This window comes from Halichoeres trimaculatus, unplaced genomic scaffold (assembly GCF_033239565.1).
Source record: "Halichoeres trimaculatus isolate MK-OKI-2021-1 unplaced genomic scaffold, fHalTri1.1 fHalTri1_scaffold_21, whole genome shotgun sequence".
Classification (NCBI taxonomy): domain Eukaryota; kingdom Metazoa; phylum Chordata; class Actinopteri; order Labriformes; family Labridae; genus Halichoeres; species Halichoeres trimaculatus.
In genome coordinates this window covers 19489116-19514747 of record NW_027437199.1, presented here as the reverse complement: position 1 = coordinate 19514747, position 25632 = coordinate 19489116, and the positions used below count along the sequence as shown (strand labels likewise).

The 25632-nt window shown below is 38.9% G+C and overlaps 1 protein-coding gene across 1 annotated transcript in view; it reads left to right on the top strand.

The window, feature by feature from the left end:
• Nucleotides 1-25632, top strand: part of LOC141810857 (protein O-mannosyl-transferase TMTC2-like) — a 77387-nt gene that overhangs the window by 36778 nt on the left and 14977 nt on the right. Inside the window, exons 3-7 of the mRNA XM_074698694.1 lie at nt 17515-18349; nt 20337-20451; nt 20934-21019; nt 21673-21857; nt 22074-22152. Of these exons, the coding sequence (XP_074554795.1) occupies nt 17515-18349; nt 20337-20451; nt 20934-21019; nt 21673-21857; nt 22074-22152 (1300 nt within the window). The remainder of the gene's footprint in view (nt 1-17514; nt 18350-20336; nt 20452-20933; nt 21020-21672; nt 21858-22073; nt 22153-25632) is intronic.

Sequence of the window (25632 nt, the reverse complement as noted above, 5' to 3'; positions counted from 1 at the left end):
GTAAGCCTGTAGGCTGAGGCCCATCTGAAGCCAGATGTTGCCATGGTGATCATTGTTTACCAACTGCCATCAGAGAGCTGGTGGAGTCTGTTGATTCCCAACACATTCCCTTTGAAATCAGGGTGTAAAGGTGCTTGCAATTCTGACAAAAAGAATGATGATGAAGCATGAATCAGTGTAATCTAAAATAGGATTTAAAAGTTTGACTGGCTGAATCAATTCAGGAATTAAAGGAAGGAATTTAAATTTAAAGAAAAAAATCTGGGAAAATAAGGAGCTGACTCAGGGAAATGAAAGTCAAATGCTGTTAAAGTGTGATACTTTCTGCCCTGTGTGTGTGTGTGTGTGTGTGTGTGTGTGTGTGTGTGTGTGTGTGTGTGTGTGTGTGTGTGTGTGTGTGTGTGTGTTCAATCATGTAAACCTGTCTGCTGAGGCTTATCTGAAGCCAGATTTTACATTGGTGATCAATGATAAATTAACAGACACATGCTTGTCTTTGTTCCTGGATGTTTTGATGAGTTACTAAAAACAGCTGCATGAGATGAAAGGTTTCCACGGTGACCAGCTCGTCAAGGGCAGCAGGTGCAGGTGCACAACTTTGCCCTTGTTACAGTAATTTTATGAAGATTTTGTGGCAAAGCAAGAGTCCGAATCTCCTGTCACCTTGCCAAAACCGTGAGGGCTAGAATAAAAATGAACACACCGTAGGAATCCTGAGACCCAGAGGAAGCTGTTGATCTAAATTTCATGCATGGAGGTCAAGAAACAAACCCACGAGAGCGATAGATAGATGAGGGAAAATTTACTGATCTCTGAGAAAACCCCTCAGGAATTAACATGGAGGTATATGGGGATTTTTTTTAACTTCTCATGACAGTTGGCCATTTTGTGAAAAAGTGCTCCATCCTTTTGCTTTAAAAACCACTTTGTCAGAAGCAGGACAAGACTACTTACATGCTGAGGGCTTATTTGTGTTGATAGCTCAAAAAATATGGCCAAGAGAGCAGTTTACCCAGAAGTTTCTCAGGTCTTGTTTCCCCCTCTCCCTGCTCTGTCGTTTGAATCTCCCACTCTGAGCCAAAACATTCCGTCCAATACACACCAATGTTAAACGGCTCGAAGAGCTGAAATGCATCATGACCTTTGAAGGGTCATTGTGAAGAAACTATGAATGCTAGGAAACATTTGAAACCCACTGAATGAAGCCAAAAGATAGCTGAATATTTTGAAGTTTGAATGGAGTTTGTAGCTGAATGTATGACTGAATGAGGAGGGTTTGAAGCAGGCTGAGAAAATGTCCTGAAGGGAGAAAATTTTGAAAATTCCCCATTCATCTCTATGTGACCAAAATTTCGTAAATCGTCGTATATCTCGGAAATTATTCGTGAAAAGTTTCTGAAAAGTCATAGCCCCCTTGTCCCCACTGAAACACACGTTTTGAAGTTTGAACGGTGAAAATCGGTTGAAGTTTGCCTGAGTTTTAGCGGTCCAAAAAAGCGGGCGGAAGAATGAAGAAGAAGAAGAAGAAGAAGAAGAAGAAGAAGAAGAATAAATTTTTTTGTCACAGAAGAACATATACTGTGAATGCATTGCTGCATTCACAGCAATAAATTTTTTTGTCACAGAAGAACATATACTGTGAATGCATTGCTGCATTCACAGCAACTAGAAAAGCAATTTCTGAAGAAATTGCGCTGTGAATGCAGAATGCTGAAGCAGCTTGCGCTGAACTGCTAATGTAACGAAAGCTGAACCTGAATGACTGAAGATATGTCTGAAAATGGTTGAAAAAGTCTTGAATAGCTTGCGCTCAACTGCTAATGCAGAATGCTGAACATTAATGACTGAAGGTTTGTCTGAAAATGGCTGAATGAAGTCTTAAAATGCTTGCGCTGAACAGCTAAAGCAAAATTCTGAACAAGAATGGCTAAAGTTATGTCTGAAATCATTTGAATTAAGTCTTGAAAAGCTTGTGCTTAACTGCAAAAGCAGAATGCTGAACATGAATGACTGAATTTATGTCTGAAAATGGTTGAAATAATTCATGAAAAGCTGGCACTCAACTGCTAATGCAGAATGCTAAATTAACCTGCCATGAACTCTTGGATGAAAGGAAATGAATGGATGAATCAGTTAAATGGATAAATGAATTTAAAGTTGAAATGGCTGCATCTTTTAAAAATTTGAAGCAATGAATTAAATTTTAAAGAACAGTTATGGAAATAATGACCTGACTGAGGGAAAATGCAAGTCTCATCTCTGAAACGCTGTTAAAATGAAATCCTGCTTGTCCTGTGTGTGAGTTTTTAATCATGTAAGACTTCTAGCAGAGGCACATCTGAAGCCAGATGTTGCCACGGTGATCATTGTTTACCAACTGCCATCAGAGAGCTGGTGGAGTCTGTTGATTCCCAACACATTTCCACTGAAATCAGGGTGTCAAACTGTCTGCAACTGTGACTAAACCAAAGGGCCGATCAGAAAAATGATCACACCGTAGGAATCCTGAGACCCTGAGGAAGCTGTCTGTGTAAATTTCATGTCTAAAGATGCAGAAATAGGCCCATGACAGCGATAGATAGATGAGGGAAATTTGACTGATCTCTGAGAAAACCCCTCAGGAATTAACATTGGAGTACATGGGTGCCGGAGCTGACTTTGCCCGACAGTTGGCCATTTTGTGACAAAGTGCTCCATCCTTTTGCTTTAAAAACCACTTTGTCAGAGGCAGGACAAGACTACTTACATGTTGAGGGCTTATTTGCGTTGATAGCTCAAAAAATGTGGCCAAGAGAGCAGTTTACCCAGAAGTTTCTCAGGTCTTGTTTCCCCCTCTCCCTGCTCTGTCGTTTGAATCTCCCACTCTGAGCCAAAACATTCCGTCCAATACACACCAATGTTAAACGGCTCAAAGAGCTGAAATGCATCATGACCTTTGAAGGGTCATTGTGAAGAAACTATGAATGCTAGGAAACATTTGAAACCCACTGAATGAAGCCAAAAGATAGCTGAATATTTTGAAGTTTGAATGGAGTTTGTAGCTGAATTTATGACTGAATGAGAAGGGTTTGAAGCAGGCTGAAAAAATGTCCTGAAGGGAGAAAATTTTGAAAATTCCGCATTCATCTCTATGGGACCGAAATTTCTTAAATTGTTGAATATCTCGGAAAGTATTTGTGAAAAGTTTCTGAAGAGTCATAGCCCCCTTGTCCCCACTGAAACACACGTTTTGAAGTTTGAACGGTGAAAATCGGTTGAAGTTTGTAGAAGTTTTAGTGGTCCAAAAAAGCGGGCGGAAGAAGAAGAAGAAGAAGAAGAAGAACTAGAAAAGCAATTTCTGAAGAAATTGCGCTGTGAATGCAGAATGCTGAAGCAGCTTGCGCTGAACTGCTAATGCAGAATGCTGAACATGGATGACTGAAGATATGTCTGAAAATTGCTAAATGAAGTCTTAAATAACTCATGCTGAAATGCTAAAGCAGAAGCTGAACATGAATGACTGAAGATGTGTCTGAAAATGGTTAAATGAAGTCATGCAAGGCTTTCACTGAAATGCTAATGCAGAACCCTGAACATGAATGACTGAAGATTCGTCTTAAAATGGTTGAATGAAGTCTTGAAAAGCTTGTGCTCAACTGCTAATGCAGAATGCTGAATTAGCCTGCCATGAACTGTTGGATGAAAGGAAATAAATGGTCGAATAAATGGAATGGATGAAGGAATTTAAAGTTGAAATGGTTGCGTGTATTCAAAAATTAAAGGAATGAATTAAATTTTAAAGAACATTTATGGAAATAATGACCTGACTGAGGGAAAATGTAAGTCTGCTATCTTAAACCCTGTTAAAATGTAATCCTGTGTGTCCTATGTGTTAGTTTTTTAACCATGTAAGCCTGTAGGCTCAGGCCCATCTGAAGCCAGATGTTGCCATGGTGATCATTGTTTACCAACTGCCATCAGAGAGCTGGTGGAGTCGGTTGATTCCCAACACCCCTTTTGAAATCAGGGTGTAAAGGTGCTTGCAATTCTGACAAAAAGAATGATCATGAAGCATGAATCAGTGTGATCCAAAATTGGATTTAAAAGTTTGAATGGCTGAATCAATTCAGGAATTAAGGGAAGGAATTTAAATTTAAAGGAAAAAATCTAGGAAAATAAGGAGCTGACTCAGGGAAATGGAAGTCAAATGCTGTTAAAGTGTGATACTTTCTGCCCTGTGTGTGTGTGTGTGTGTGTGTGTGTGTGTGTGTGTGTGTGTGTGTTCAATCATGTAAACCTGTCTGCTGTGGCTTATCTGAAGCCAGATTTTACATTGGTTATCACTGATAAATTAACAGGCACATGCTTGTCATTGTTCCTGGATGTTTTGATGAGTTACTATAAACAGCTGCATGAGATCAAAGGTTTCCACGGTGACCAGCTCGTCAAGGGCAGCAGGTGCAGGTGCACAACTTTGCCCTTGTTACTGTAATCTTCTGAAGATTTTGTGGCAAAGCAAGAGTCCGAATCTCCTGTCACCTTGCCAAAACCGTGAGGGCTAGAATAAAAATGAACACACCGTAGGAATCCTGAGACCCAGAGGAAGCTGTCCGTCTAAATTTCATGCATGAAGGTCAAGAAACGAACCCACGAGAGCGATAGATAGATGAGGGAAATTTTACTGATCTCTGAGAAAACCCCTCAGGAATTAACATGGAGGGATATGGGGATTTTTTTGAACTTCTCATGACAGTTGGCCATTTTGTGAAAAAGTGCTCCATCCTTTTGCTTTAAAAACCACTTTGTCAGAAGCAGGACAAGCCCTCCTCCATTTTGACATATAATATGCCTATGTGGAGTGAAAATTGTGACTGAAAGAGCAGTTTACCCAGAAGTTTCTCAGGTCTTGTTTCCCCCTCTCCGTGCTCTGTCGTTTGAATCTCCCACTCTAAGCCAAAACATTCCGTCCAATACACACCAATGTTTAATGGCTCGAAGAGCTGAAATGCATCATGACCTTTGAAGGGTCATTGTGAAGAAACTATGAATGCTAGGAAACATTTGAAACCCACTGAATGAAGCCAAAAGATAGCTTAATATTTTGAAGTTTGAATGGAGTTTGTAGCTGAATGTATGACTGAATGAGGAGCGTTTGAAGCAGGCTGAAAAAATGTCCTGAAGGGAGGAAATTTTCAAAATTTCGCATTCATCTCTATGGGACCGAGATTTTCGTAAATCGTTGAATATCTCGGAAAGTATTTGTGAAAAGTTTCTGAAGAGTCATAGCCCCCTTGTCCCCACTGAAACACACGTTTTGAAGTTTGAACGGTGAAAATCGGTTGAAGTTTGTCGGAGTTTTAGCGGTCCAAAAAAGCGGGCGGAAGAATGAAGAAGAAGAAGAATAAATTTTTTTGTCACAGAAGAACATATACTGTGAATGCATTACTGCATTCACAGCAACTAGACAATTTCCGCGGAAATCGTAAGAGGGGCTCGGGCAGCGGCCAGGCTTTTTGCATTCATTAAATTGTTAAGAAACACCGATGTGACCAGACCTTGTTTTGGACTGACGTCTGATTGAAAAGGTGTCAAATTTTCCCATGCACAATGAAGCGCGCTTCGCGCGCGTACTTTCATATCTTGAAAATGTTCAGAAACACAGATGTCACCAGATCTTGTTTTGGACTGACATAGCGAAACACTTCTTAACATTTCTTGTTTCTGATTCAACAGGTATCAAATTACCTCATGCACAATGAAGCGCGCTTTGCGCGCACACTTTCATATCTTTACTGTTATAGCCCAAAAAAATTATGTCACAAATATACACCTACATGTCATGAGACATGGTAGAGTGGCTGGTTGCAAAGCCTTAACCCCAAATAAGCTCTTGAGAACTTGTTAAAGTACTTGTGTGTGTGTGTGTGTGTGTGTGTGTGTGTGTGTGTGTGTGTGTGTGTGTGTGTGTGTGTGTGTGTGTGTGTGTGTGAGTGTGTGTGAGTATGTGTGTGTGTGTGTGTGTGTGTGTGTGAGGGAGAGAGGGAGAGAGAGGGAGAGAAAGAGCGAGCGAGAGGGAGACAAAGCGCGAGGGTGAGAGAGAGAAAGAGAGTATTGAAAGGAAAGGGGGTTCATGTGTGTGTGTGTGTGTGTGTGTGTGTGTGTGTGTGTGTGTGTGTGTGTGTGTGTGTGTGTACACTTTCATATCTAAACTATTCTAGTTTCAAAGCAATACGTCACAAACAAAGACTGTATAGTGGATAGCGTGGCTCCGCCATTTACAATTGCACAGTTCTTAAGCCAAAATACCTCCGTCAAAGGCGCAGCCATTGGCAGCAGTTGTGCAGCCAGAGTCTGCGCAGTACAGACTGTGAGGGATTCTGGGAGAATCTGAGTGGCGCTAGGTATCAAAACTAATAACTTCATTTTTCTTTTGTGAGTCTAATCACTTCTTGACTCTACGTCCTGACATATTTTACAATCCCAGAAAAAAAAACTGTGTGTGTGTGTGTGTGTGTGTGTGTGTGTGTGTGTGTGTGTGTGTGTGTGTGTGTGTGTGTGTATGGGTTGGCTGTACGTGTGTATGTGTGTCTAAGAAAGTTTGGGTTGGCTGTTTAGGCATAATAAAGAAACACATGTGTTTCCCTGTCCCTCAAAGACCTAATCAGTGATTACCCACAGCTGTGTGGTTACCATGGTGATCATCATGATGTCATAATGAGTGTGAAGTGGCAGTTGAACTTTGGAACTCCTTTGTATCCACTGATCTTAAGCTGGATTTTTGGGCTAGACATAGGTCCGAACAAACTGCATTTATGCTGAAACCCTAAGGGCTAGAAGAAAAACAAAAACATTGTGAGAATCTGGAGACTCTGATGAACAACATGATGTGCCTCCCACGATTGTAGGATTAAAATAGACCGCACGAGGGCGATTTGCAAATGTAGTTAGGAATGAAGTTGATGGGAAATATAGGTCAGATTTTAACATTACTTCAGATTACAGGGATGTGACGGTTTCACTCACACTGAGGCGTTTTTTGGCAAAACAGTACATTTTGGGGGTAAAATACTCAGTTTGTAAGTAGCAGGAGAGTTCAGGGAACGTCAAAATGTAGTTTTTATTTCTCTGCTGTGAAGATTTTGGAAGTTATGACAATTCATTGGAGAATGCTGCAACCTGTCATCAGTCGCCTCTCTCACTCTACTTTCAGACATTCCGCACTGGAGGAGCTGAGGTTTCAGGGCAAAAACCAAAAAGTTTATGTTGCTTAAACAGTAAAATCTCAAAAACTGTAATAGATATCAGAAAAGGAAGGTCATACTCGTAGAGCTGAAAGATCAGTGCACATTTTAAAGCAAAAATGGTGCCTGTAAGTGGAAGTATGCCAAAGTCTTAGCATCTCAAAGTAAGTGGAAATTTTTGGCAGCGAGAGGGAGAGATTCCTAGGTTCCCCATTCATTCTCTATGAGGGATTTTTCGCCGTTTTTGGCCAATAAGTGGGCCAAAATTTGGCGAATTGCTGAAAAAAATAATAGCCCACCATTCCCGGCCGAGCCGCACATTTTGATGTATAATTTGTGGGGGTTTTCTCAAAGCCCTTAGAGGAGTAGCGAGCCAAAGTTTTGGCCGGAAGATGAAGAAGAAAAAAAAAAAAAAAGAGGCGAACGGAAGAGCATTAGGGGCTCGTGGCTTCGCCACGAGCCCCTCTCCTGCATAGCTTGCTATGCAGGAGAGGGGCTCGTTCGAAGCCCGAGCCCCTAACTAGAAAAGCAATTTCTGAAGAAGTTGCGCTGTGAATGCAGAGTGCTGAAGCAGCTTGCGCTGAACTGCTAATGCAACAAAAGCTGAACCTGAATGACTGAAGATATGTATGAAAATGGTTGAAAAAGTCTTGAAAAGCTTGCGCTCAACTGCTAATGCAGAATGCTGAACATTAATGACTGAAGGTTTGTCTGAAAATGGCTGAATGAAGTCTTAAAATGCTTGCGCTGAACTGCTAAAGCAAAATTCTGAACAAGAATGGCTAAAGTTATGTCTGAAATCATTTGAATTAAGTCTTGAAAAGCTTGTGCTCAACTGCAAAAGCAGAATGCTAAATGTGAATGACTGAATTTATGTCTGAATATGGTTGAAATAATTCATGAAAAGCTGGCACTCAACTGCTAATGCAGAATGCTAAATTAACCTGCCATGAACTCTTGGATGAAAGGAAATTAATGGATGAATCAGTTAAATGGATAAATGAATTTAAAGTTGAAATGGCTGCATCTTTTCAAAATTTGAAGCAATGAATTAAATTTTAAAGAACAGTTATGGAAATAATGACCTGACTGAGGGAAAATGCAAGTCTCATCTCGGAAACGCTGTTAAAATGAAATTCTGTGTGTCCTGTGTGTAAGTTTTTAATCATGTAAGCCTTTTAGCTGAGGCTCATCTGAAGCCAGATGTTGCCATGGTGATCATTGTTTACCAACTGCCATCAGAGAGCTGGTGGAGTCTGTTGATTCCCAACACATTTCCACTGAAATCAGGGTGTCAAACTGTCTGCAACTGTGACTAAACCAAAGGGCCGATAAGAAAAGTGATCACACCGTAGGAATCCTGAGACCCTGAGGAAGCTGTCTGTGTTAATTTCATGTCTAAAGATGCAGAAATACGCCCATGACAGCGATAGATAGATGAGGGAAATTTGACTGATCTCTGAGAAAACCCCTCAGGAATTAACATTGGAGTACATGGGTGCTGGAGCTGACTTTGCCCGACAGTTGGCCATTTTGTGAAAAAGTGCTCCATCCTTTTGCTTTAAAAACCACTTTGTCAGAGGCAGGACAAGCCTCCCTACATGTTGAGGGCTTATTTGTGTTGATAGCTCAAAAAATGTGGCCAAGAGAGCAGTTTACCCAGAAGTTTCCCAGGTCTTGTTTCCCCCTCTCCCTGCTCTGTCGTTTGAATCTCCCACTCTGAGCTGAAACATTCCGTCCAATACACACCAATGTTAAATGGCTTGAAGAGCTGAAATGCATCATGACCTTTGAAGGGTCATTGTGAAGTAACTATGAATGCTAGGAAACATTTGAAACCCACTGAATGAAGCCAAAAGATAGCTGAATATTTTGAAGTTTGAATGGAGTTTGTAGCTGAATGTATGACTAAATGAGGAGGGTTTGAAGCAGGCTGAAAAAATGTCCTGAAGAGAGGAAATTTTGAAAATTCCGCATTCATCTCTATGGGACTGAAATTTCGTAAATCGTTGAATAACTTGGAAAGTATTTGTGAAAAGTTTCTGAAGAGTCATAGCCCCCTTGTCCCCACTGAAACACACATTTTGAAGTTTGAACGGTGAAAATCGGTTGAAGTTTGTAGAAGTTTTAGCGGTCCAAAAAAGCGGGCGGAAGAAGAAGAAGAAGAAGAAGAAGAAGAATAAATTTTTTTGACACAGAAGAACATATGCTGTGAATGCATTACTGCATTCACAGCAAATATGGAAAATTTGAAGTGTGGTGAGTACTTCCCAGGAGCATGAGACAGCCATTAGATAAAATCACCATTATATGAATGTTAATGGATTCCAGGATTGCATTACAGCAGAATGCAATCTACCACTTCCCTTCTTTGCTAACTTCTTAAACTAAATCTCTAAATCGCTTTGTTAAAATCCTTCATACAGTATACAGTACAGCCATCTCATGTATGCATATTTTGTTTTGAACTTATAGAAACAAGTGTTTTCTTTCAGAGGATGACACTCTTAACTAGGAATAGACCAATTATTGCCCGGGATAAGTATTAGATATTTAGATATTTGGCATTTTGAGATAAATCAGCATCAGCCTTTTTTTTTAATCCAACAGCAGACCTAGAAGATAAGAAATCACTGAAAAACTGTGTTATTTTGGCACTAATGAAGCTGCTCTGTCTGCAGTCACTCTTATTAAACTTGAAGCAAAGATAAGTGAAAGATAAAACAACATTTCAGTTGTAATGAACTCTTGGAAAACTTTGATTACTGTAGGGAGCTATTTCTTTTTAAAGTTTATATTTAACTTTATAAGAAATGCTGCTGAGCCGTTTAAGAAAAACAATAGAACAAAGCTAAGTGTTGGAGTTTGTACTATTCAAAATTTTGACATAGACATTTTCACTTTTACTGCAAATACATTTCAGCTACAAATGTCAGTTATTGACCCCTTGACTGCTAATGATTGGTACCCATATCAGGCCTGAATAAAACATATCGGTCTAACTCTACTCTTAACAGTGACACTTACAGAAAAGTTCCCTAGTATATTAGCAACCTATGTTAAGGTCTTTTTAAATTTTAGATCATAACAATCCCCAAAAAACAAGCCCACAAAATCCAGAGTTGAATTTGCTGTGGGTGAAAGTCCATTTTTATTTTTGTGGAGTGGGGAGGACAAAAACGGTAAAATTTCAGAGACTAATTCTGGATAATTGTTGTGTTGTCTGATACTTTCTTAAATTTCTTACACATTTGATCTCTCTATAGATGATCTCTCTATAAAACACTATACATGACTTAACAGAATTTCTATGCTGACCATAAACACTGGTCTGATCACCTCCACAGCAACTCTACGGGAACTGAAAGCTCAATACAAGTCCAAAAAACTACAAGAAACACTTAAGAGAATAACCAAACTTCTCTTGAAAACTTTTTTTTTAATTAAACTGTCAACATGCAGCAACAAAAAATATACAAACAGATTTAGGAGAAAACAACAGCCAACTACAGATGATATGCATTATTAACCTAGATTTAATTTTTCTTGAGATTTTCTAAAATTGTATGTTTTGGCATGAATGTGGAAGCTACCAATCCACAACACAATGAACTAAATATCCAGCATCCAGTGACTTGAAAATCAATGTGAAAATGGTGATTTCAGCCTGCTGCCTCAGGCAGAGAGGAGAGGCTGTTTCCAGTCTGCAGCAGAGAAAAACTCTGGACAATTTGCAGATTGATTACAAACCAAGATGAACAGCTGTGCTGTATACAGTGCAAATTTCACTTTAGCTTAACAAGTAAGAGCCTGTTAGTGAGCTTAACAAGCGTGCTGTGTTTATTTAAAACATGCAGGGAGACTTTGAACAAAGGAAATGAAATTTTGCTTTTCATGTTCGGTGTGTGCTTTTTGAACAAGTGGAGTGATAAATAACTTATTAACTGAATAAATTGCGAGCCCCAGCCCTCTGTTTATTTGTGTGTTTCTGAGTGTGTGAGCGCGTGCAGCAGCAGCAGCAGCCAGGCCAGGAGATACAGATTGGACCAAACCACTGCAAGGATCGCAGAGGGGGGTGGGGGATGTAATCTTAAAATAGTAAAAATAATCAAACACTATGTTTTTAAGGAGAGTGACTTGTGTTGAACGGTCAAATAACATCACTTAACTGTTTGAAAATTTTCATTTGTGTTCACGGCAGGATTTCAGGACACAATCCCTGCATTCACCCGAGGATTCGCGCCTCTGAGAGCAGCCACAAACAATGAATGAAAAGGCTGATTGGCTGCAGGGCTGCACAGAAGGCAGGTGTGCTTCAGCCAGGGCTCCATTTCTCATCCTATTATCTCTGTAATCAAACTGAAACAAGGTTTCAAATGAAGCATGCTGGGATGTGGGGCGAGTTAGCAAGTGATGGATGGAGACAGAGGAAGGTGTGGTGTGAGCTTTGCAGTAGAACGATGATTCCAGGATTATTATAACTGAACGTCTTTGTTCTTTTCACTCTATTCGCCAGTGGCTGAGACAAACAGTTTGATGAATGTTGCTTCAGAGTTCAGGAAAATTGTTGGCTGCTTTGGGTAAACTGGGAAGCAGGGTAGACATAGCTCATTGAAAAGTGTCTGATGATCTAAAAGAAAGAAAAATCATTGAGGACTACTTCAGACGTGGGTTTTCAACAGGTGGAATTCTGAGGTTGTTTCTCATCTGCAGAACCAACTTAAGTTTAATTAGCAAAAATGTCACCTGAGATTAGCATAAGGATTATAACAAAACACTTCATCTGGCAGCACCATCTGTGGCATCATGACATACAATGAAAGAAATTAAAAGGTGCTTGATGAACATCCTGCTTGTCTTAAGTTGCTAACCACTTATAAACCCATTTTTAGGTCCTACTGAAAAGGATCTCAGTGAAAATTCCTGATTGTAACACATTTTGAGGATACATTTAAAATTGTAAAATTACCAGCGGTATAGTGATTGTTTGTACACACTTGGTGCTAGCAAGCCTTTGCTAACATCAGGCTAACAGCCACCTCCTTGTCAATTAAATGTGGACTAAGGCGGTCAGTTAATTATTTGAACTGAATTTTGTGTCTTCCATATTTTTTTTCACATTTTTTGTACTTGTGTTATGTATTAATGGCTGCTCCTGGAGCAATAATTAGCTAAAGGAGAAGCTTGTTTCCAGTCAATATTTTTTCCAACCAGGGGTTAAGGTAAAATAGAGCAAAATATCAAAGCTGGTCAGCTGGTCTTGTTTTTATGCTGCTCTTTGGAACAGCTGGTCTTGTTTTTATGCTGCTCTTTGTGGACAGCAAAATTGCAGAGCTACCACAGGTTCTCATCGCTGAGTCCTTTTTTGAAACATTTTTCTATTTTATTTTATTGTTTTAATTTCTTTTGTAACTATAGTATCAAAATGTTGATCTGTTGGTGAACAGTAAATCTCAGTTTATTTGTCGTTCTAATGAATTACTTACTTTTTTCTTGCCTCACCCCGATTTCTTCTTTTTATGTTTTGAAGCTCTTCTTAGAACCGTTTTAGGTTCCAGTGCAAAATGTTAATTCTTGCAACTTTTGATTTTCATTATGAATATGGACTGTGAAAGTGGGGCCTCAGGATCCTTCTGACTTTTTGGATTCTAAGCAGGAGGCAATTGAAAAGTTCCACTTTAGCTACACCAACAAAGCAAATATGCTTTTATAGGTTTTTCGTCTACATTACTCCAACAGGAAGCTCCTCTAAAATATCAAGTTAACTCCACTGGCACAATGCTGTGATCTGGCATCTTGGTGGATATCATATGTTGCCTCACCCTGTGGCTGCAAGTCTTTCATGGAGATAAATGTTGGATAATTAAGTCACTCGATCTCAGTAAATCGGCTGCTGCTGATGTCTGATAACTCTGGTGAGTTGTGCCAAGTCAGCAGTATCCAGAAGACATTAAAGTTGGGAGAAAGAACTGGGCCAATGGCTAACTGTAGCTCTTATCATGATTAAGCACATATCTGAGACTGGATCAATATGAGTGCTGCTGGATGTGTGTCCAAAACTCTGACGGTGTTTTTCTTGCTTACATCACATAAAAATGCTCCTTGGTGTGGGTATCAAGTCGTGGTTGACCAATGTCATTTTTTTTTGTTGTTGTTTGCCAATTTACAGATAACTAGAAAGTAAATTACATGTTTTTGTTTTTTTGTGTTAAAAAACATCCATTCATTTTAAGCTAGCTTGAAAACTGAAGTGGCTAAAAAAGCAGCCTGCGCTCTGCCTTGCTTGAACTTTGAGTTGTGTGGGTGTGATTGATCAGAAAGTCAATTAAGGAATGTTTTAAAAACAGACAAGGCTACAAGAGACAGAACAAAGCTCAATCATCTTAATACTGTAAATGGCTCTATTGCCAAAAATTGGTGCATCCTGATACTGAGCAGAATTGGATTTCTCAGACAGTTGCCTTCCCTGACAGCCAATAAAAGCCCTTCCATCGATACATACACTCACACTTTTGTGTAAACTCCATCTTATCCTGGGTGTACAAGCTTCCAGCAAACTAATCAATACCCCTTTTTTTTGCTGATGTCCTTTCCTTCCTGTTTGTTTGAGAGCTCAGAAATTCTTTGAATTAGCCCTTTTTCTTACTCTTCTTTACTGTCTTACTATTGAAGTAACCTCCTGTATTTCTGCCTACAGTTTCTACCCGAGCTGACCTTTACAAGAGTCACACTTTTCCATTTAAGAGGCTGTGAAGACAATCTGTTGGAAGTGGATTGCAGCAACACATTATCATAATGACGTGACTCTTATCAAGTTGTGGTTGTTTAAAAAAGGGAATAGACATCGGATCATCTTTTTAACACTATTTTTCTTTATTCATGACAGATTTTACTAGATACAACATGGTAGCGCTGTTGTTTGAAAAGTGACAACAAGCAAACATTGTTGGTTTGTACCATAGTTTACTAGCCAGCTTTGTTGATGTTTCTCTCCTCACTACAAACTTTGTCAGCCAGTGTAGTGTTGTCATACATACTACACTACACTGCCTGTCCGACCCGATCAGAAAGCAAAAAAATAGCATTTAAAAATTACCTATTTGTTGCTGATAATCTTATTTTTAATTGTGGATTATGATTGAGTATACATGTAGACGACTCTCTCAAGATCTCTCAGAAACTCCTCACAGCCTCTTTAAATATGCAGAAATTAACAGCTGAACTTGACCCTGTGTCAAGCAAGCTGATGCTAAACCTCTTAGCCTAATCCTAACACGAGTTTGCTATGGATAATTGGTGTTTTCCATCATATGGTTCCTGAAAATACTCTCATCAGCTTACTCAACTGTATCCATTGTATGAGAGGGGGTATTGCACCGTAAACAAGACCAGTGAAAGACTGTTGGCGTCTGTAAAGCTTTTCAAGAAAATCTTTTTTTTTAGTTATTGTGTAATTCATTTAAAGGCGATTATATAGAGATTATAAAGTATTGCTTCAGTAGAGTAAACCCAATAAAGTGATACAAAAAAATCAAAACACCAGATTAACACTGAGCTTTAGCAGCTTTAATGGTGATAATCGCTTAAATTAAACTTAGAAGTGAACACAAGATCACCACACATAAACTGTTTGTCCAATTCACTCATAAACAAGCATTTATAGTATGTAAACAAACACTTTTCAAGTACAGAATACGTCTTTTACCTCCTCAGACAAGTTCAAAAAAGTAAAACAGAAGAGGTCAGACAGGCTGACGAGGCTCATGATGTTTAGTCATTGTATTTTGTTCAGTGGGATTTTTTTTTTATTTTAACATCTTTATTGAAGTATTTTAAGAACTTAAAGGCACTTTGAGGACTGGGATTTTTAAAAGTCTAATTTTTATTAGGGCTGTCACTTAAACGCGTTAAATACATTAATCAATCACACCGCAAATTAATGTCTTAAAAAAATAAAGCAATTAAGTCATTGGCTGGCAGCCATTCTCAGAGCATTGTGAACTATCTTTCAAGACCCAAATAATCTTGTTTTCTATGACTATGTAAACACAAAAACCACCTAAGAAGAGTGGACTCTCTTTTATGTCTCTCTTCCTGCTTTTGACCCAAAAAACAGACAAAGCCTACTTTTTTTGTTTGCGTTCATCTGAGGCGCTACACCCTTTGATCCTCTCCATGATCTCCGTCGTCTTTTCTTATGATGGCGCCGCTCTTTCTCTCTGAACTACCGTGACACATCCTCAGTTGGGGCGTGAGCTGCCTGAACTTTTCTGACTTGCAGCGTCTCAATTTGCTTCTGTCATCTCACATCTTCTCCTCATATCCAGGCTGAGCTCTCATCCAAAGAGCACACCGCTCTCACCCACAGTAGTTTACGAGCATGATTTTGATTGAAAAGCTCTGCCAGACCCCGCCATAATCTAATTCTATAGACGCAGAAAATGGTTGGCCAGTTGAAAAAAATGTGAATTTACAAATCTTGTCTTCTTCGTGTATTTATTTGATTAGTCATGCACTACAATTTTGTAATGTCCTAGAATTCAGATTCTTTATTTGGGGACCTTAAGCAGATATGAGATTAAAATGTGATTAATTAAATCTTTTAATTACATATCCTGTAATTAATTAAATTAATCTTGTTAATTGTCTTGAAGTGAAGACATTATTTCTGATCTAAAATGTAACACTTGGGAGCTCTTCAGCGAGAACAGGCCTGGTTTTATATCTTACTGAGCCTCTCTGACTTCAGACATCTTGTTTTTATATTTTCTTAAGAATACAGTATAAGACAGTGGTACTTCAGCTCAAGTTCAAGGATACTTTAGTCAGAAGAACTGAGTATTGAAGTGTCCGAGCCACAGGGAGTAAATGTCGATCTTTGATACCTTCTTTATCTGTGCACAGTTGGCATACACCAACTTGGTTTAAGGTTTGTGTTATTTTCAATCAAGGTTGTATTTTTTTCCTCCATCTCCCTGTCATGTGATAGATGCAAGATTGTGTGGAAACATGCGTTTTTAGCTCTGCCCTTCACTATCTGAATACTGGTCAAAAATATCTGAGGCCTACAAAAAAAGACTCTTCAAAGCCGGAACCTAGGCTTTTCAGGTTACTGCAGTCTGAGTCTGTTGGGTCTTTTTCTATTATCCGGATGCCAGTCCTTGCTTTCCTGGATGATACTGTTTTTTTTGTTGTTGTTGTTTTTTTTGTTTTGTTTGGTATGTTCTTTCCTCCCATTTATTTATTTCTTTATGTAATTTTTTATTTTCTTTCTTTCTTTCTTTCTTTCTTTCTTTCTTTCTTTCTTTCTTTCTTTATTTATTTATTTATGTGTCATTTATTTTCTTCTTCTTCTTCTTCTCTTTCTTCTTCTTCTTATTATTATATCTTATTATTTTTCAACAATTTTTTTTTCATGTTTTCCTTTCATGTGCTTTTATTTATTATTATGTCTGAACTCTTGTTTGTCTTAGTATTGTCCAGTTGATATATTAAAAATGTTATAAATAAAATACAGCAAAAAGTCTGAGAGAGAAAACAAAAAGAAATTTTCTTTCTAACAAATTTTCCTTCCAATTATCTAAAAATTATTCAACAAACTAACAATTAAAGGTCAAAAGTTTAAAGATTAAACGATTATTTCCATGGACCGTACAAAGCAACTTAACACCCTCTTCATATGATTATTTGTAAATGCAGTCATTCATAGTTAAACACAAGCTAAAGCTCACGAAAAGGGACGTCAAGTCAAAGGGTCACCAAGCACCCGATGGCGTGTGACATTTCATGTAAAGGTGTTGCGTGACAGTGGACCTAATGGGGATCATGCATTAGAATTAATGCTCTTGTGAACAGCATCTACACATCAACACAATGAGGCTTAAGCTGATTACCGGTCACACTTGCTCCAATCCTGACAGGCAACAGGGGAGGACTTAGAAAATAAAGCTTCTCATGCTTCAGATTTACTTCAAAGTTGACCCCAGCAAGAGAAAGTGGATTGCATATAAATGAAGAATGATGGATGACGTTTTTGACTTTATGTCTTTTCCTTATATTATTTTAAAACTTGTGTGGAATTTAGGAACTTAATCGAAAAAATAAAATAAAATGTAAAACCTCAGGACGCTCTACTTTTAAGCCACTCAAAATGAAACAAAACACTATCTTGACTTTAACATCATTTTCCACTCTTATTTGGATCTTACAAGGTTTCAGGTGCTTTTCAACACAAACAAAATGTTGCAGCTTTGGCTCTGTGTGACCATGTTTTTTTTTCTCTGCTCTCTTCCAGAAAAGGAACGTCAGTGTTCTGCTGAGTCTTGGCATTCTTGTTTCCTGGGGAGTGATTCTGCTCTTGGCTCGTCTCTACTGGATGGGCAACAAGCCCCCCAACTTCTCCAACTCTGACAACCCGGCTGCTGACTCGCCTCATTTTCTCACTCGGACTTTAACCTTCCTCCATCTTCCGGCTGCCAATGCCTGGCTCCTGCTCTGCCCGGGCAAGCTGAGCTTTGACTGGTCCATGGATGCAGTGCCCCTGGTGAGATCTCTGGCCGATTGGAGGAACCTTCACACTGTTGCCTTTTATGGTGGATTCATCCTCCTGGCTTTTTTTGGTCTCCGTGGCTCTATTTTCAAAGCTAAGGAGACCAGTGAGAAGGCTTGTGTCACTAATGGGAAATCTATCACTAATGGGAATGGTTATCACGCCCCTGACGCGAACCATAACACAGACCAGGGGCTGCCAAAGACAACCATGAACGGGTCAGCAGGACTCCACCACTGCCCTGCCCAGTCTCCTCTGCCTCCTACAGAAAACCTTGTGTTATTTTCGTTAGCCATCATCTCATTGCCTTTTATCCCTGCCACAAACTTGTTCTTTTATGTAGGTTTTGTAATAGCAGAGAGGGTACTCTACATTCCCAGTATAGGCTTCTGTTTACTGGTTGCTACTGGTGCCAGAGCCTTGTACATCAGACTGAGGACTAGAGGCTCCAGGGCCTTGCTGTTAAGTCTCTGTGTGGGACTAGTGCTGCTGAATGGACTCAGAACTGTTCAAAGAAACCGAGACTGGAGCAATGAGGAAAATCTCTACAAGTCTGGAATTCATGTGAATCCTGCTAAAGGTAAGAGAAAGATCACAGAGAACATTAGAGGCTCTGTTTTACAAACGGTTGAGGAACAAAACCAGATACAAAGAGTCATAATTCTAGGAAAGCTTGACATGGCATGGTGTGGTGGCTGGTGTTAGCCAGTATCAGAAAGCTAAATGTTGGTTATAGCATAAGCTAGCTAACTTTATCCAAGTTTTATGTTCTACACTTTTATGTGACATGTGTTAGCCCTTACAAAAGAAAAATATATTGCAGCATATTGGAAAATATCATGTCATATATTAGGTAATATATTCTCATATATGAGGATTAGTATTTATATTGTCCAGTATATTGCAATATATGGAAAGCAGCAATCATTTGTTTATTTTGCAATATATTGCAATATATTTCATTAATATATATTATATATTGTATATGTGCCCTCAATATATTATTCCATGTATATCATAAGACATCAATAACATATTACAATACGTTTCAAAAAATATATTGGTACATATATTTTTCTTTCGTTTATATCTTTTGTTTTGTTCCCAGGCATTCACATAGGTTATCAGTGTTGTTAGCATCAGAGTAGGCTAACCTTTCTTTTTTAGTTTCTGACTGCTGGTTTGTTGGTAAAAACCAAAGTGTTACTTTAAGTGAACTGTTGTAACATTACAGGCATAGAATTATAGGTTATGCTGATGTTTGCTAAGAAGTGAATAGAACCTAATATTTAGTGTTATTTAAAAGTAACTGTATGAGTCACTAGCCTAGCAATTTTTTTTTAAAGTTTTTACAGTCATTCGTCTTTGGAGTGGCTGAATAATTAAGCTTCGATCCCAGCTTCTGCAGACACATGAAGAGACACTGAACCTCAGACTGCCCCTGCTGTTGATCAGCAGTGAGTGTGTGTGTAAGCATTAGCTAACTGATACTGTACCCTAGCATAGTAGCATAGCCTGTATGATTAATGGACGTAGTCCCCCCCCCTAGATTTTTGAGGCAAATCGGCTATCGTGGCTATACTGAAAGTGACAGGGGCTTTGAGTACAGCTATAGGGCACTCGTCAGTCATGTGAACTGAGCTGTGCCTCTGATTGGGCGAGCTCACCATCTTAATATCCTCTAAGCTGCCAATGAAAAAAATAAGACACCTCTCGCACAATGTGTGCCAATAGTGAAATTAGTGGTTCAGACATTAGATGATTTTTGAACCAAGCTTTGAATAGGTTAATTTCTGCTGTGAAAACTGCTTTTTTGGCTTGTGTGTATGTGACCTTCAGTACTTCTGGAGCCAGCCTTAAGTGGACACTGGAGAAACAACAGATCTTAGCACTTCAGCATTGTCTCATATTCTTAGACCAGAGGTTGCTGCTTGCATAGCAGTCTGGATGAGTGAAAGAAAATAACAGTGTTAAGTGTTTTGAGTGGTCAGAAAGACAAGAAAGGCACAATCCAAGGTCCATTTAACGTTTACGATAATGAGATCAGCTTGCATTAAATATTGCCTATGATTGGAACGTTGTTGCACGTTAAATTGACACCCCAGATATCCCTGTAAAGATTGTTTTTTCTTCTTTCAGAAACTGTTTTAATTTCCATGTTAGTCCAAATGATTTGAGAATCGTGGTAATTTAGAGAGCACTTGTTAAATGGAAGCGCTGGCTCTCCAATGGGCTCTAAAGGGTTAAAACTCCCTGAACCCAACCCAGTTAAAGCTATAGTAAGGTTAAACCCCAAATCTTAGAAGCCAACATCTCTGCTAACAGCCAAGTTGGTTAGAAAAACAGAATTTCACATGTCTTACACTATTTTTTTTGTAAAAGTTACAGTAAATACAGAAATATTGCAATTCAACATGATATAACTAATCACAAGAAATATAATTATGTGCAAAGTTTTACAAATATTGGTTGAATATAACCAAAGTGAAGTTTGATAAATTTACATTTTTCTTTTTAAACGAATGCCGGCACTGCTTCCCGACTTTTTACTGACATGTCTGTTTTAGCCTGGGGAAACTTGGGGAACGTGCTGAAGAACCAGGGGAAGATGGCAGAGGCTGAGGCAGCGTACAGAAATGCTCTGCAGCACCGAGGGAACATGGCTGACATGCTCTATAACCTGTGAGTGTTTAACATCTCCTGCTTGTAGAGTCTTGACAAGAACAAGATCTGATTCCTCACATCCATCATTTGAGATTCCAACAGCAAAGCATGAAAGACAGACAAGTAAAGGGGGAGAAGCAAAAAGGAAGATGGACAAAAAAATAAAAATAGATCTATTAAAGGGTATTTTTATAAGTGCCGAAACCTCCCAGCAGACCAGTGTCTCTGGCTCTCATGCTGACCTTGTTACAGATGTCAGGACGATGGCAGAGTAACAGATTAGTGGTATATGTGTATCTGATGGCCTTTTGGATATGTTTGGGGACACTAATGCTGCAAATATTTTTTTATACTTCAATCATTATCTTTCTCCAAAACTGCCCTCTTCACCTGATGTCCTATAGTTTTGGCTGAGTCTAGTTTACCTCAACAGATTTGAGTGATAAAGATAACTTCTCTTTTGGCTTGTGGTGTTTTACACGTCTCCTTTTTTCTATTAGGGGTCTGCTGCTGCAGGAGAATGAACGTTTCACTGAAGCGCTGCATTATTACAAACTAGCCATTGGAAGCCGACCAACACTGGCATGTAAGTGAATTTAAAAAAAACCAAACTTTTTCCTTTTTGTGTTTGATTCTATTCTTATTTATTTCCCATTAAATTAGATTAGAGCCAATCTCATTTAGCCTTATCTATATTTCTTGAATCAGTTCTGGTGTTAATTTCTCTCACTTTGATCTCTTTTGATGTTAAAATCATTTTTTTGCCGTTTCAATCAATTTATTTCTAGCAACAAGCTTATCTTCTTGGTTATTCTCCCACTTGGCTCCGGGCAAAGTTTTTTTTCTTTAGTTCTTGAGCTGTAGAGGAACACAACATCTGGTTGGTGACGCTTCCCAGTCGGCTGCTCTCATTGGCTGTTGTGGGTATTCCACAGGAGGCAATCAGACCTAGATTTGGAAACATTGAACATGTTAATTTTTATTTGGTGACTGTTGGAGCCTGAAATGTAAGGACAACGCAAAATGTAACACATGGTTGTATTTGGGCTTTAACTAGCCTGAATCAAGTTGGCCCCCTGATCACTCAGAAAGACAAATCAGGCCCTAAATCTGCCTTCTCCAATGCACACATCTTAAGTTTAAGTTTATTGTGTATATGTAGACAAATTATTTTGGGTGTTTTTGAGCTTTTTGTTATTTGAGTGTCAGGTTAATTTCTACCTCTCGTCCTCCTCACAGCGGCCTACTTGAACACAGGAATCATCCTGATGAACCAGGGCAGCCTGGAGGAGGCTAAAGATACTTTTCTGACCTGCGCTGACATCCCAGACGAGAACTTAAAGGACCCTCACGCCCACAAGAGCTCTGTCACCAGCTGCCTATACAACCTGGGGAAGCTGCTCCATGAACAGGGTCAGCAGGAGGTAAGAGAGCTTTACTTTACAGGAGTTGCTGAGTTACCAGTTACCCTTGATACTATTTAAAGCTCAGCCAGTTAGAGCTGAAGATGATACTCTACAGTTTGTTATTCTTTTTTTGCACTAAATAAGAGTCTCTCATTAATTATAGGCTCTGTGGTGAGCTGATGTGACTCCAAAATTGACTCCTCTATCACTTTTCTTCCCCTTATTTTACTACAGGATGCTCTGTCTATTTATAAGGAGGCAGTGCAGAAAATGCCCAGACAATTTGCACCACACAGCCTTTTCAACATGATGGGTAAGTCTTTTTTTCTTTAACATTTAGCTGTTTTTAAGTTCTTTGTTGGTCTGTATTGAGACCACTTTCTAATACCGGTACCCAAGAGGGATTCTGAATCCAATATTTGTTGGTGCTGAAATTACTTTTGGTAATCCAAATAAAGTCTTTATTTATATGAAGCTTTTTTTTCTTTTCTTTTCTTTTTATAAGAATTATAATCCATTCACTCATTCTTGTTTTGTTCAACGGGACATCTATGAAAGGCTAGGTCTTTGGGGCCTAACCATAGACAATAAAAAAAAGAGGACGTCATCTCACTCGGCTTGTCTCCCCTGTCATTCTAGATGAGCTGTGGTCAGACTTTCAAAAATGAATATACCTGGTAGAAATGTTTCTCACATCAGTATGCTGTGGTGGTATGAAGATATTATTGGACTGCATTGTGTTCAAGTCCTCTTTTTCTTAAAGGTTTCTTTTTTATTAGTTATAAGACATAAAAACAGGGTTTTATGTTTGATTTACAGCTGCTGTTGTTGTGTAGTTTTTTCGGCAAAGTGAGATACATCGGTAAGGAGAGGCAATTCATATGAAGACTCTGGAAAGAAAAAATATTTTTTTTTGTCACCCTGCTCCATGCAGATTCTCGCAGAGTCCCTACTCAACTACAAAAATGTACAATGCTAAAAAGTGGAGCCATGCTGTCCATCACAGTCTATGGGCCTAACACATAAACTGTCTTCACTGAGGCAGCAAACATATGTAGGATCTTCAATCCATATTTTTAATTTCAGCCGTGGAACCTGAAAGTAGAATCACAAATTTGGGAGTTTGAGGCCTTGATATAGTTTGGATCAGGGGTGGCCAACCAGCCAGAGACCAAGAGCCACAACAACTACCGTTGTACTACAAAGAGCCACGTCACACACGGGGTCTTACAAAAACACTTCCTCTCACACATGAACAAAATGACATAAAATGAAAATCAATACATTTCCGATTTTCAAAGAGAGATTTATTGTGTTTGTGTGTTTAAATTTGTATTAGAGAAAAGAAACTGAAACTTGAGTATTAATCTGTACACACAAATATTGATCAACACTGATCCCAACGTTGGCATCAGTATATCAATATTTTAGATTGATCAGCACACCGCTACTCATAACTTTATAAATACTTTTTTATGAATGGATCAAAGATCCGCACACCAAAAGGCAAAAAGCCACATGTGGCTCGCTAGCCACAGGTTGGCCACCTCTGGTTTGGATAATTGCTATGGTTTTAGTCTGATCCTTGGATTTCTATTTTTGCCATATGAACTTAAGATGAGCCTGTCGAGTTTATCAAACCTAGGTCGATGAATTTCAATGAGTAACACCTAAAATGCCAGAGCATACATCTGAATCAAGGGGAGAAACTGAAACTTAAACAGATTTAATCTTGATATCTTTAAAAACACAACTTAACCTCTTAAGACCCGTGTCCACATATGTGGACATTACATTTCCACTCAGACCAATGATACTACATTTTTTTAAACTTTGACCTATTAGCCACACTTTAGGAAAATTTCCACATCATCTTTTGGTGAAATCACAACACAACACCCATTTTAGTGACAAAAACAACACATTTAAGTACAACACTAACAACAAACAACTGATAGAGAACTAATTACACAAATAATCAAACTTTCTGTAAAATGACCAAGTTTAGTAAAATATGCACACCATACAGAAGCTTGGGCCTTAAGAGGTGAAAGGATACAGAACGGTAAAATTTCTTATTGATGCCAGAACTTTACTTTGTAAGGATTACAAAACTTGACGACATCAAATACTTTAGTCCTGAGACTAGTTTGGCTTGAGCTGCAGGGATAAATTCTGACATGGTCATTTCCCTTTTGTCCGAGTGTTGTATTGAATTCACAAACTGACATTTCCTCACTGCCAAAAGAAACCTTCTGCAGACCTGAACCACCTGTTTGAGTCAGCTGACACGAGCACGCTCAAACTCCATTTCCCACTCTCATTGGGACTGGAGCTAATCCATGGATTAATCACATCCCTCTCTTTGTTATTGTAACACAAATTACATTACTGGACGCTCATCCTGGCCGCATAGCTGAGATTGCAGAGTGATGTTTGCGAGAACTCCTCCAAAGAGCTAAATGAGAAGAGGACGTGTGTTTTGTCAGGTGCAGAGAAGAGGTGGAGGAGGGCGGTGTTTGTGTGATTAAGATGTCCAGGGGATTCTGATGTCATTTTTAACCCCAGGGGCTGAAAGCATGTCCTCAGATCAAACACAGTTTCCTACGGTGCTTAGCAAAACATTTTTTCTTTTGAAGAAAACTTTCACTTTGAGCCACAGAGCTGTTGTTTTCTCACGTTTGAGCCCTACACATGAAAAGTGGCATAACAAGAAAACATTTGTATATTTCACCCAACAGGAAAATAAAAAGAAGCACTCACTGAGGACGTTTTTATGAAGCAATGTAAATATATACATTTTATCTTTGTACCTTGACAAAATTAAAAGTGTCCAAGGTGAAAGAAAGAGGAGACCACATTTTTAATATTGCAAAAAAGTGTTTTTATTTTTTATTTTTTTCTTTATTTTCTTTTTTGAGGCATGCTGTCAGGCATCATTTCCTCAAGCTTTAAACCATGATTGCTGTTGATCGTGAATCATGCTTCATTACAAAAAGAGAAATATCTGCTACAACTGTGGTTTTGTCAGTCATTAATAGGAGTACAAAATGAAGAGACAGTTACACAGCTGGCTTATCCATTCAGAATACTTTTGATCCACCTGCACTCCTGGTTTGTCATTGCCAAGCAGAGCCTTTGGTGATACACTGTATACTCTCCCAGTGTCTCCACCTCATCCTCCTTACAATAATGTACTCCATCTTTTTAGATCACGTTAAAAATAAAGACTAAAACAGGGAAATATGGGAAATCACAGGTAAATCCTGAGTGACATACATTTATTTCGTCTCTTTTTTCTTCGTCTTTTCTCTCCCTCTTTTCTTTGAATTAAATGAAATGAGAGAACCAGATATATACTCAGTATCAGATGTTAAGGCTGTTTATTGTTTCATTGTAAGATGTGCATCAAACTTCCAGCTGCCGTCAGGTTAACTTTCCATTATGACAAACGGCTTTAATCTGACATCAGATGTGACGGGACAGTTAATATAGATATAAATGTATATGCTGGTTCAGACGGTTACATTAAATAGTGATTGCTGTGATTGTTTATTGCATTAAAATGTGCCTGACACTCTGGAAACCTACCTCTGAGGCTTTGATGACACGTGCGCACATGTGCGCCTGTCACCAAATTACAGCTGTGGAGGTTGCGCTCCGCTTTGCGCTGAGAATAGACCAGGTTGGAGCTTTCAGCGCACTTTCTGCACTGTTTTTGGTACGAAATTGTCACTGCGCCAACATGAATCTGCTGACACCTCCCCCTGGTGCGCTGTCAACTCCCCCTGGC